The following is a 13,339-nucleotide window of genomic DNA, read 5'->3' on the forward strand; positions in this document are numbered from 1 at the left end:
AAAAAAAATGATTGACGATTTCTTAATTTTTCTAATATTCGAGAGTGCGGCATGGAAATCGAATTCTCTCTCCTTGACACCGCTGTGTAAGTGCATCTTGCAAGTGTGTTATCGCCTTATTGTAACTATCATACTAGCTGTTATAGTCAGTCCTGACTTTATTTTTTATTTTACCATTATGGTCGACTTATCAACTGTTTTGCAAACACACACAAACACGCACACATACACACACACACACACACAAACGGACACATAGAGAGACAGCCAACATGATAATGAAACATTGACTTGAGGTTTCAGGCCATTAATCTTCCTCAACTAGTTATACCATCCAAAGAAGGATTTTTTTTTTTCATTGATAGAAAAGTGCGAAAAACTAGGAACAAGGAAATCGTAGTTCCAGAATAGTTGCGACTAAGATATCACGAATAGACCATAAATTCTTACCGCAAACCCTGTGGAATTGAATTACGGTGTTCATGGTTGTTGAATTTAAACAAATAACTTCGGAGGAGGAGCAAACATCGTATTCATTCATGCATGCATTCATTCATGCATGCATTCATTCATTCATTCATTCATTCATTCATTCATTCATTCATTCATTCATTCATTCATTCATTCATTCATTCATTCATTCATTCATTCATTCATCTTATTTAATCACGGTACTAACATCAGCCACAGATGTTTTTCCCTTAGTCCGTGCAACCGTATAACCAACATGACAAAATTCGGTGATTTTGACTTGCATGTCACTTTGCATAAAATGTAATGTTGACAGCCCAACAGTGATTAAGTGAAATAATGAGTTCGTAACAAAGATACATATGCAGTGAATAAGATATTCCTTTCCCAGAGAAGCGTGCTGCTAATGTGTGCTCCATGCACCAGCACAAAGTGTCATGGAAGGAGATTGTAATGTTTACAATCTTCAATGTTGAGCTTTGGTGGGAGTGCTGTGGTTCAAGTCGACGAGTGATCTGGACAATAGTGTGTGTATGTTCGAATCCTCACCCGTTTGCTCTTCATTTAATGCTTGGGTGATTCATCCTCAGAGTACCTCAACGTCCAATAGACAGTGCAAAACTTCGTAGGGTCTACGAGTCACCGCTGATTGAAGGAATGTTAGCAACTATATCGTGTTACCCGAATGGAGACAGGAAAAATGCACACAATTATTTGTAACTTGCTACATAATGTGTGACTCTTTTCGCAGAGGTTTCCTGAAATACGCGAAACTCCCGTCAGAGTCCCCGAAAGAGCTCAGCTCCAACAACAATGGCGACACTGGGTCACATAGCAATGGTTTCGGCGCGGGTCACGAGGTCACGACGCCAGAGAAGGCCAAGGGACAGGGGGCATCCCCCGACGAGGACTCGAAGTCGGAAACGGCGCCACGTGCCCCCGATGGAGGTAGGCCTACTAAACACTTCAAAAGCATATGCAACAATTGTCTTCTCCCTGATCATGGTTAAGGGTGAAGGGACCATGACAAGGGATATATCAAAGACAGTGTATTGTATAATTTTTTTTATTTGATTTTAATTTGATTTATTTACTCTCTGTATGGCATCATTTACATTTCTTTTTTTAGCGATATAATCAAACATAATACATACATATATGATTATCATTATAGCCAGTTTCTGCAATTTCAATAATTTTCATTACACATACATATGTGACATAATTACAGTGCATGTGTGATGAATTGCCATACAGAACAGTTACCAGTAATAATTGTTATATTCATACTTTCTAAATTTCATCAAGCAGGAAGCAGGAGACATTAGAAACGCATCACCATCAGTATATAATTAAAAACATATCACGCCAGCAATAAATACAACTAGGTGAAATGATAGATCATGCGCAAAGGTGGTGCTTTATGATACATGTATGGTAAGCAGCAAACAGAAAGGATGTGAATACAAGGAAATAAGTGTACTTCTAAAATGTGAATATTCAGAGTATCTTTGTTTTTAAGCAGTTAAGCAGGTAATTAATTGATTTTCTGTTTGTGTTCGCTTGTTTCTACAACAAGAGTATTTTCATAGATTACAATACACGAATATTTCTATCATATCTACTGTTGACCAAGTTATGATGCTATGCTATCAACCTTGACAATCAGCTACTGTGACAAAAATGACACTTTTATCCGAGGCGATTAAATGAAATTAATTGAAAGACATTAATTGAAATTTATTGACATGACATCAAAGGAAATGAGTCAAAAAGACAAGAAATGAATGTTCAAGCTGACACAAAAGGATAGGATCGAACAAACGGATGGGAATGGATTATAATTGTGGCAATTTAGTGCTCACATGCAATTGAATTTAATTGATTTCAATTTAGTTCAGTTCATTCCATACGTCTCATATGAGCTACAGGTTACATTTTTTGGGGGTATTTTGTTACTATTAAACAAACAAAAGAACACACATACATTATACACAATAGTTTCGATGATAACTATCAAAGTACGGCGATTTACTTTTCGGGTTATACAGTTTAATGTTAAAGAAGTGTGACAGGACCTATTCAATTCAATTCAATAGTTTATTTATTTCCATCAAAGAAAAACCTACATTAAAGCAAGCTTGTTTGGCGGTGAGCCACGAAAAATCAGTCTTTTCAAGCAAGAAAAGAAGAGCAGATAACAAATTTCTGATCAGATCAAGAATAAATAACAAATAAAGAAAACGAGATACACATTTATAATGTAAACTAAAAGTGAACCACAAGTGGGACCTGTAGTTTCCATATGCTTTTAGAATGAGACATGATCATTGTATGAATTCGCGCACAAGACTGCTATTGCGTTGGGGCTATATTTGCAAGTATGATTGTGACTATATACGAAGTATGAAAATAGTTCATAACCGCTGATGCATACCAGATGAGGCATTCATGTCATTACTTCACGACTGGTGACAACAGTGTCAATACCGGTGACCATGACTGATGACAGATTGTTACAATAAAAAAAAAAATATGAAAAAATGAAACCAATATGTAAACAACAAGCTGCCCCCAAACGGAACTGAATATTTTTGCAGTTGCCGGTTCATTTTTTCCCCCACTTTTATGTGTGTACATGGCGAAACAATGTACCATTATTGTCAGGATCTGATTCATGCTTCCGTGTATGATATCAAACAACTCTCTGAAGGGAATAGCAACACGAAAATCCTCTGTAATGAAAAAAGAAACAAAGAAAAACCCGAGACAGCAAGAGGGAAATAAATGTAAAATAATTATTCTTATATAATCTCAGAGCACGACTGGATGAGAAATGAGAAATTATTATGATAATACAGGGTATTTGTAATGCCCCTTACCATTCTGACTGAGTGCTGAGAGGGCATGAGGAATTTCTCACATCATTGTTTTCCCCCAACCAGGGTACGGATGGTTCATCCTGCTAGCCGCTCACTGCACACTCATCTTCCGCGAAGGTATAGCCAAGTGCCTTGGGATATTCCTGCCAACGTTCCGTAGTTACTTCGGTGTGTCGACGTCTCTGATTGGATGGGTCAGTTCCCTGTGCGTCACTTTCGCCGACTTTACGGGTATGTTCAACTGGCCAATCGTATGTAATGTTAGAAAAATATATGCATATGTTCTAGGAATTCCTGTACTAGGATATTGTAACCCAGAATTTCATGTTAACATTTTTTTCTCAACTGTAACCATGATACGAAAATGTTTCAACGTAAAGGGCTAAAAACAAACACAACAAATTTGTCATTGATATTTCTGACACGGTTCTTATTGGTCACTTGATTCTTCGAAACACAGTTTGAATTCAAAACAGTACCGGACCTGCCTAAAGCATAAGAACGTTTTCTGGATCTATGCGAAAGCACACCATAAGGTCTTCATGTTATCTGAAGAGCCAGTAAATTACAGGGCTCAACATTTAATAGCGATGGCCCGGTTGTCCTATTTGTATACTGGAGTATACGAATGAGACCAAGGGGGTAGGGTTAGATTGAGGTACGCAAAGTGAGGACGCCAGGAACGAAGAACAAAAAGGGTATAAACATAAGTGCACATCAGCGGTGGCCCGGTTGCCCCAATATGTGCCCGCAGAAGGCCTATATATATATATATACTATTTATGCAAAGTTTGTTTGTTTGTTCATTTCCATCTGAGAAGATGGCTGGATAGCCCATATTCAGCTACGTTTAGCTGGTCTTCCATGGGGTCCAGTTGGATGTGAGTTGCGGGACCACTTCACCGGGTTAAACACCCTGCTCTTTGCAATGATTGAATGAAGCGGGATCTTTTACGTGCATGAGTTGTTACTCTCTCACACACACGGGACCTCCATTTTATGTCCTATCCGAGGGACAGAGTGTTTTGCCTCTTGCTAGAGGGGACGGTATGCTTACACACAACATTGCTCAGTCCAGACTCGGGTTCGAACCCGGGCCGCGTGCAGTGATCGTGAGGCAGACGCGCTACCGACTGAGCCAACTCACCGCCCTTGTGAGGATGTCGGCAACGACGAACAAAAAATGTAGCAAAGTGTTAATGCTGAGTCAACAATTTAATCTAAAGACGAGTGTTGGGGAAAAGAAATCAACAAATCCAAGCAATAATGACTAAAGTACAGAAATGCCCATGTCAACGACGCAACGCTTTCACAGTCATGTGGTTATCATTCTGCCTTTCACAGTATTCCGGCTTGCTTGAAGATTGGTTCTTTGAATGATATAGACACGCAGATGTTGGGGAAAAAATCAGGAGACAAGGAGAAGATAAAGCAGTAATTTTACTTAAACATTATGTCTTGTGAGTGGTATGGTAAATCAACACTATTATATTAAGTATATCATGCATTTTGTCATTTTTCTTGTTTGCTATTCAACAAATCACCTATTTTTTTTTTAATAAATCGGCAGTGTTCGTTACAGTAAGAGATATTTCTCTGTTTAATCAAACGATTTGTTTGTTTGCTTGTTTGTCTGTTTGTTTTTGCCGAGATTATCATCAAGCAACACCGAAGTACGCATGTTTGTTATGGCTATTTCAAATATAATCCTACTATGCCATTAAACATTACATGTAAATATTGACTGGTCTCTGGGTCACAGTTCATTTAATCCTTGGCCAATAGTACTTTGACTCAAAGTGGAGACGAGAGCCAAGGAATCAACGCACGGATGGTAAAGCGGTCAATATTTGTTTCGATATATCGAACAATAGTATCGTGCAAGTAATACCGAGGAGGGGAGGGCAATAGGCAAATAATACATGTCTATTTGTTCAAAGCAGTTAGTAAGATGATTTGCAACCAATATAGAGCGATCACTAAATTGACTTGTGTAAGGAGCTAACTGGAATTTCGCGGCGACCATTATTGTGAACATGTGATATACCAATGCTGTCATTTTACTATGACCTCCCGCTGCAGACATCGGATCTTTTTTTTTTTATGACGTCATTTTTCTAGGCCTATGGCTGCCCTTAGCGGTCATTAGCACTTTTCTTGAGTAAAGAGAACTTTCTCTGCCTTGATAATCTATCAAACAGAAGCCGCAATTCTGAAATAATGAGGTATATTATGATTACGTATTTGTTCACATTTGTCTTCTCGTAAAGGGTTAATAAGCGGACCCCTCTGTCGCAGGTTTGGCTGTCGACCAATAGCTATTGCGGGAGGCATATTCGGAGGCGGTGGGCTGATCCTGGCCTCGCTTACAACAGAAGTAGGCGAGCTCTCCGTCTGTCTGTCACTTTCCGGTAAGGCAGTGATTTGTATGGTGCAGTGTCGGTTGAAATGAGGCTTTGGGTTTCCAACTTCTTTTAATGACAATCTTTTGAGATAATGAGAAACCTCCTATGAAATATGAAAGAGCAAGAGGAATTCAAAGTTTATTTGATGAAAATTGGTATTGAAATGGCTGAAATACCAGAAATTAAAGCGATCCTAACAAAGGGTGCGACCCACCTTTAAGGACCGCTTTGTTTCCCTTTGTTTTGGATGTTTCGGCCACTTCAAAACCGATTTTCATCAAATAAACTTTAAATTCCTCTTTGAATTGTATGCTCGTTCATACTACATAAGAGGTATCTCATAGGCATATATCACAAAGAAAGCTGGACACCTGAAGCCGCATCTCAACCAAAACTGTACATCCCTTTAAATCATCAGGGACTGTACGGGTATTTTTCCCGCATAAATGATCCCCTGGTAAGAGTGAAATAACCATCTCTGACTTTAACTGCATAAATACATTGGAGTTGGAGATTTTGGTCACTGGTCGAATTCTTTAAATCTGCGCAAAGCCAGATGAAATCTAAGCTCATTTACCAAGTTAATGAAAGAAACAGGAATCTCACAGGACAATTTTATTCTGGACCAGTGAAAAGTTAATCTTTAAAGAAAGAGGAAGTATTTCAAGTTCAACAGTGGAAATGAGATGAAATATCGGGTAAAAATCAGGAAAGTTATGACATTGTTTAATGCCCATAGGTATCCCCAAATAGTTCTTGGACAGTCAATAACAAGAATATGCAAATAAGTGAGCTGATGATGTCATCACCTCACACTAACCATGAATGTCCTCTGTACACGAAATCTTGAAATTGCCATGTTTTTGTTGTTGTTGTTGTTGTTGTTGTTGGTTGTTCAAGTGCATCCATACCCTAGTCATTGATTAGGGATTAAGTTATTCATTTTCCTCGCGGTACCTCTACATTGTTTGTCTTTGTATAATCAATTCTTTATGGTCCAGAAATATTATGTTATCTTCTGAAATATGTTGCCAATTAATCTGTGAGAGTTTAACATAGTCGGAACAACATAATTATGATATTAATCAAAGTCAACAACGAGGTGATGAGATAGTATGGTCTCAAAGTTGAATTTGCCTAATTTATTGGAAAACATAAATCGATTGAATCCCCTTGCCCTCATTGTGCTCTATAGTGCTCTGCACTGTCGTTTCAGGTGAAAATACTTGTTCATGTTTGTGAAAAATGTAGCGATATTGGGACACACATGCACTCAGCGTGAGACCACAGAAACTAAGAGGTAAACATGTACAATTCATTATGTAATTCTGATATTGTGCTATGTTCATTTTCATAATCATAATCATACAGGAATCGGTCTAGGTCTGGCACTCACGCCTAGTCTTACGATGGTCGGAAGGTACTTTGATAAGCGGTACAGCATGGCCAACGGTCTGTCGTACGCCGGCTCCGGTGTAGGGATACTGGTCCTAGCACCGTTGGCCCAGCTCCTCATCGATACGTACGGCTGGCGGGGTGGACTTCTTATCATGGGCTCCCTGTGTTTTCACGTGAGCACGTGCGGGGTTCTCCTGCGGCCGCTGAGCCATTCGACGTCGCCGACTCGCCGTAGCAACAAGATGCAATACAAACAAGTGCCCGCCGATGAACAGCACTCCCTTGCCAATGGAGACCAGACGCACGTACAAGAAGAGCGCCCCCATCACGACTCTACGCCGGAAGTGAACGGATTGCACGACGCGAAAAGATCCACGGAGGATATTGAAATGCAAGGCGTAGAAGGGACAAGGACGAGAACAGATGAGGATATAAAGGAGACCAGTGTGTTAGGAGACACAGATGGAACGGATGACAAAATGGAATACGAAGAAGTCGATCTTGAGAAAGGGCAAGCGGAGAATGAAACGGACAGCGATGACGAGGTGGAGGCCGAGGCTGAATCTGCCAGAGAGCGCTGTTTCTCTCTCCTGGGCCTGTCCCTCTTCACAGACGTCGGCTTCCTCATCCTCATGGTCGCCCAGTTCTGCGGCCGGTTCACCTACATGGGCTGGCTCATCTACCTCGTGCCCCACGCGCACGACAAAGGCGTTGAGCCCATGCAAGCAACTTTCATCGCGTCGGTCGCCGGTGTGTCGAACATTATCGCCCGCGCTGGCCACGGGCTTCTTGTTGACTACAAGCTACTTACCGCTGGGCAGTTGCTCACAATTGCTTCCTTTTTCTCGGCAGCGCCCATGATTCTGGACCCTTTTTTAAATACGTACGGGACGCTAATAGCCGGTTCTCTGGTCTACGGGCTGGCTAGCGGCGTCTTCTTTCCCATCGCAGTGGTGGTGGTCAAACAGACGATTGGAATGGAGCGCTTTCCCAACGCACTTGGTTGGTCCTACGGGTTTGCAGGAATAGGGAGAATGTCCGCCGGCTTTTTAACAGGTGAATGTCGCTTGACTTCATCAACACGGTTTTCATGAATATTCTTCATTACATTGAAGGAACAGAAGTCCTTGGTTTTAAGAAAACTCAAGGAAAAGTTGTCAAAAATTAACTGAATCAGAGAAAGGGTAGACGCTTCTTCTAAAAGAACCATGCAAGTAAAAAAAAAAAAAAAAACCTTAAAAAGGCACACCTCTGTTTTATCTTATCGTTTTGTTAGTGATCAACAGAAGCGGGTGCCTAAACAAGTGCAAACCTTAGGGAAACGTTGCAGATACTCTCCTTTTGTATGAAATTTTTGAGCACTTTTTACACTAAAAGTTAATCAGATTTTGGTGCCCGTCTGTTTCAGGTGTTGCCACGTGTCACATATCGATATGTCTCGAAGGAAACTCAGATGTTATTTGGGATAATTTTTACCAAGCGTTGTCGAGCAACCTGAAAATCTGGATTATCTATTCAAAAAGTCTACGAAAGGTCAATTCAAAAGGTAAAACCACAAAAATAGATAGTTGCTTAGAAATAAAAGAAGTAAACCAGAAGTCTGTAAACTTTGTGAAATATGGCATTAATGATAGGAAAAAACCAAGCATTCATGAATGTGTCTTCTGTTCCTTTTCTGCAGGGTGGCTCTACGATCAATTCGGGAGCTACAACGCGTCCTTCCTCATGCTAGGCGGGATACAACTTTTTGCTTCCGCCTTGCTCATTGTATTGCTTTGCATGTCCGCCAAGAAAACATGTACGTCTTCATGACAACTCCCCCGGGCTATCTTTCTTTCCCCACATCACTCCACTGATCTCTCTCTGACTCTTTCTCTCTTTCTGCGGCGGGTATTGGCGTGTCACCGATGCACGGATTGAGTCTACTCCAAACTCTGCTACAAAGTTCGAAGTTCTGCAAGAAGTGGCGAACGAGACAACGTGCGCAAGCATGGAACGAATGGACGCTCGAAAATCATCAGCTAGAACTGCCTGTTACACCGCAGATCGAATCAAACAGAAACAGATTTGCTCAATTCTGAACTGTGTACACTCTTCCTTGCTCTGTTTTTGTTTTTATTTTTTTATCTTACCAATTACAATGTGACATGCAATCGGTGTGAGCTGCATCAATTCAATAGCATTGGAGAATATGAAAGGACATTCAGTGATGATGTGTACCGAAGATTGTCTGCGTAGTACAAAGATGTGTATGTACTACATTGTTTTGAATGTAAAATGTTATCTGCATTTTATTGCCAGCAACAATCTCACTAGCCTAAAATTGGGCCAAGAGCTGCATACACGTCTGCAATGCTCTACTTGTCTGATCTATTCTTATAGAAAACATCATCTAAGTGCTTAACAAGCCAGTCCGTTTTCTGTCTTGAACACATAACCGCACACACATTGACACATAAAGAATATGACCACCAGTAGTCGTGAGAAATTGGTAGAAGGTCTGTTTTCGTCCAAATTCGTCCATTAACCTATCTCATTTTCCTCCCATGTCTGTTTTTTTTTTCCAGCATAATCGAATGTATTCGGACACCAGGCTGTCGTTGTAGGTGCGCTGTCTTTAATAATTTATAGGCTACGTCTCAGGAACATATATCTGATATTGCTCTTCAGTAGCCCTAACCATACCCACCCACAAACTTTCGTGAAAGAAATGCGTTTTTTTTTTGAAACTTCAACTACAACTTGGCAAGATTCGACGTGTGAAATAATCTACACGACACAGTTTTGAGGTATTTTTGATCTTCGAATATTGACATCTATTCGTCTCAAGGGGGTATTCTTTTCTTTACCTCTCCTAAAAATGTGCATGATATAAGATGCATTCTTCAAGAACATGGAAGGATTCTCTATCTCAGAAATTTGATAACTCTTTTACACATGTTATAAGTATGATTATGATAATTATCATCAATCAAAATAATGCTGTTATTATTATTATTGTGATCGATATTACTTTCGGTATTATCATCATTATCTCTTGCGCCATTAACTTATCTTTTTTGTGCTGGTCTCTCCATCTGGTACGCAAGACTACAATCACACAACTTTCATATTGAAGGCAAAGTATCAAAAAAGCAAAACAAATATAAAAACAAAACTAACCAACCCCACCCCAAACTCTAATTGAATTTCAATTGGTCCGCTCAGACCAATGATATCGTTCACTGTGCTTGCTGCTTCAACCTAATCACACAGATTCAGAACGTGATATATAGGTAGATCGACTCTTTTGCAAACATCAGGAATGGAAAGCCTATGATATACTTTTGTATCTTACGATAAATTTATGGTGATGGGTCTTTGTGATTATTCTGGAACAAACTATGTACCCCCTTCCTTGACCCCGTTTGACTCTCTTTGAATCCAGACTTCTCAAACGTACGAAAAGAGATTTTGGAGCTATCGACTTTACCATAATCGGGAAGTTCAGTGTATTCAGTCTGCAGTTTCTTCAGCCCCGTGTTAATTTGCTTTGTTTACTGATCCACGAGGGAATCTTTTTTTTTTTTTTTTTTTTGCTTAATATAAAAGATATCGTTTCTTCCACGACAGCTTCTACCATAGACCATTTTGCAATGTATTGCAATTTAAGGCTGTTTCTTTTTCATACAGCCTAGTAATTAAGAATCATCATTAATGTGGCTCCCTCCAATTAAGTTCCCAAGGCAGGAGTTCATTTATATGTTGCTGTAAGGGGCAAGCCTCCGGCAAGCGTTTTGGTTTGGAAGGGCATGTTTTGTGAATAAAATACATTTAACATAGAACTTGATACATTATCGAGCCGGTCTATTACTAGTAGACGAAATCTCGTGCAATCTGCAATGAATAGCAATATATCGTTGTTGTTATTGTTGTTGTAGTTTCGTTCTGTCGGTTTTTGATATGCTCGTTTCGGAGTTTCATATTGCACATGGGTATAGAGAAAGATCATTGTACCAACAGCCATTTTTTTTTTTTTAGTTCACCGAGATAAGCATCTATGTTATGATCATATTCATGTAATCTTTAGAGGCTCTTGTCAGCACATGCACGTAACAGCTAGCCTGTTATTTGGCAATATAGATATAATTAAACAAATGAAGGGGTCGGTGCAATAATAGTGCTAACCCACACAATGGTCATTTTGAGATAATCGCTGTTGAATGTTTTGAAAGTCCATACATTGTACATTAATAAAACATGAATGCGTGCATTTTTTGCAGTCTGATTGGTTGAATTCAAATATGATATTTTCACGGAGGTTAGAGTGAAGGATAAGGATCATGAAAATGCATGTAACTCAATTTTGACAAAAGTGTGGGTTAGCACTATATTGCACCGACCCCTTCAAATGTTAATGCATTTAAAAGATAATGATTAAATGCTGTTTCCCAACGTGTTAATTGGCGGACCATTCTGGTCACATGCCTATCACGCTTTGTTTGTAGCATTAGTGATGAATTCCATATTGTTACGTCAGACAAGCGTATTGCATTGTCTTGTTGAAAATCAATGAAGTGCCAAACCAACTCAGAAAAAAAAAATAAAGCAAAAAACAGAAATGTAATTTGTGCCAGACATAATGTACACACGAGCTGACTACAAACTGGCAAACTTCAGCGTATCTTAAATCGTCTAAAAACAACTACGTTTTAAATTATCGTCCGCTCGATGTGCGATCAGCGTATTACAACTGTTCCATGCCTAAGATAGAGTGGTAGGGGTTTTACTTTTCATTTAGACAGAAATTATGCAAAGTAATAGGATATAGAAATAAGCTGAGGGCGGGTCAATCTTAGCTGGCAAAGGAATGATCAACTTTCGAAGTATTTAAATGTAGCCGGGATGATTTATTAGTCTCATCACTTCAAGGTGGTGCCCCAAACCTATGGTGTAACTATGAAGGGTTTCACCAATCTCACATGTGCAAATACAGAGATCCTTCTTCGTCACTCACTCAACAACAACAGCAACATCGTCAACACTACCAACACCACCAACAACACCACCATCATCACCACCACCACCACCATCACCACCCACCATCACCATCACCACCAACACCAACACCAACACCAACACCACCACCACCACCACCAACAACAACAACAGCATCAACATCAACGAAAACAACAACAAACAACAACGATAATTTAATGGTATTGTTTGTAGAGGTAGACAAATTGAAGAAAATTCACACCTCAACCTTCACTCCTCTACTTTCAGGAATGATCTCTTGCTTTCAGTAATGTCTTGTCCGCCATGGACTACTTAACATAACAATGTCGGAATTTGGAGCTTAGGTATTTGTTCCAAGTTCATCGTGTCACTGCCAGCAACCAGGCCGGATAGCCTGGTGGTAGTGTCGATGCCCGGAAAGCAATAGATGGCAAGTGCGAGTCCCGTAGTTCCCCCCTTTCCCCCTGATATATCAGCAGTTGTTTATAGAGGGAGACAAATTGAAGAAAACTCACATCTCAAGTTAATGGTATGTTGTTGTTGTTGTTGTTGGTTTTTTTTTTAATAAGGTGCACACAACAAATGGAAGTGAGAAATATTGAAGGAACGTAGTTAGCACAATTGCTTTAAATGCAGTGATATTAGTAGGATTAGGTGTGACCACAAGAATGCATCGAATCGTTTAAATAGAAAATAGATCGTAACATTTACAGTCACGATGTAGGGTATTTATTCTGGAGTATAGAGAAGGTGACGTTTTAGCATGCTTTATGACGTCTTCGTATACAATGTAGGTAGGCTGCCAGTATAATGTGCAGGCAAGAGTTTTGATAAGAGCTCCAAAACATTCCCATAGTTTCATCCTGCGAAGAGTGCCATGATAATACTGTATGTCTAAAAGATATCGTGTTCACTTGGAAAGTGTGTTTCTTTATTTGTGTGTTTGGTGATTTTCTTTTTAATGTCTCTTCGCCGAACAGCTCTGAGTGCAATATATATACACCTTCTTGTTTCTGCTGTTGAAAATTTAAAGTGCCTCTCCGTCATATACCTTTCCATCGTTCTTAAAGTCACATTCTCGCCTTTGTCTCAGTAATTTGCTGTTATATATTTATAGTAGTTGTGCAAAACATGTCTCGCAGTGGGTGTATGACTTCTGTTACTGTTCTGCTCAGCGTGTTCCCA

General features: G+C 39.7%; 1 protein-coding gene across 1 annotated transcript; it reads left to right on the top strand.

The window, feature by feature from the left end:
• The first annotated feature begins 51 nt into the window (after positions 1 to 51).
• Positions 52 to 8,968, top strand: LOC140229616 (monocarboxylate transporter 13-like). Its single transcript, XM_072309863.1, has 6 exons — positions 52 to 86; positions 1,223 to 1,419; positions 3,417 to 3,584; positions 5,624 to 5,764; positions 7,130 to 8,212; positions 8,838 to 8,968. Exons 1-6 carry the CDS (start codon positions 52 to 54, stop codon positions 8,966 to 8,968), a joined length of 1,755 nt encoding a protein of 584 aa, XP_072165964.1.
• The last annotated feature ends 4,371 nt before the right edge of the window (positions 8,969 to 13,339 follow it).

Source organism: Diadema setosum, chromosome 6 (assembly GCF_964275005.1).
Source record: "Diadema setosum chromosome 6, eeDiaSeto1, whole genome shotgun sequence".
Lineage (NCBI taxonomy): Eukaryota > Metazoa > Echinodermata > Echinoidea > Diadematoida > Diadematidae > Diadema > Diadema setosum.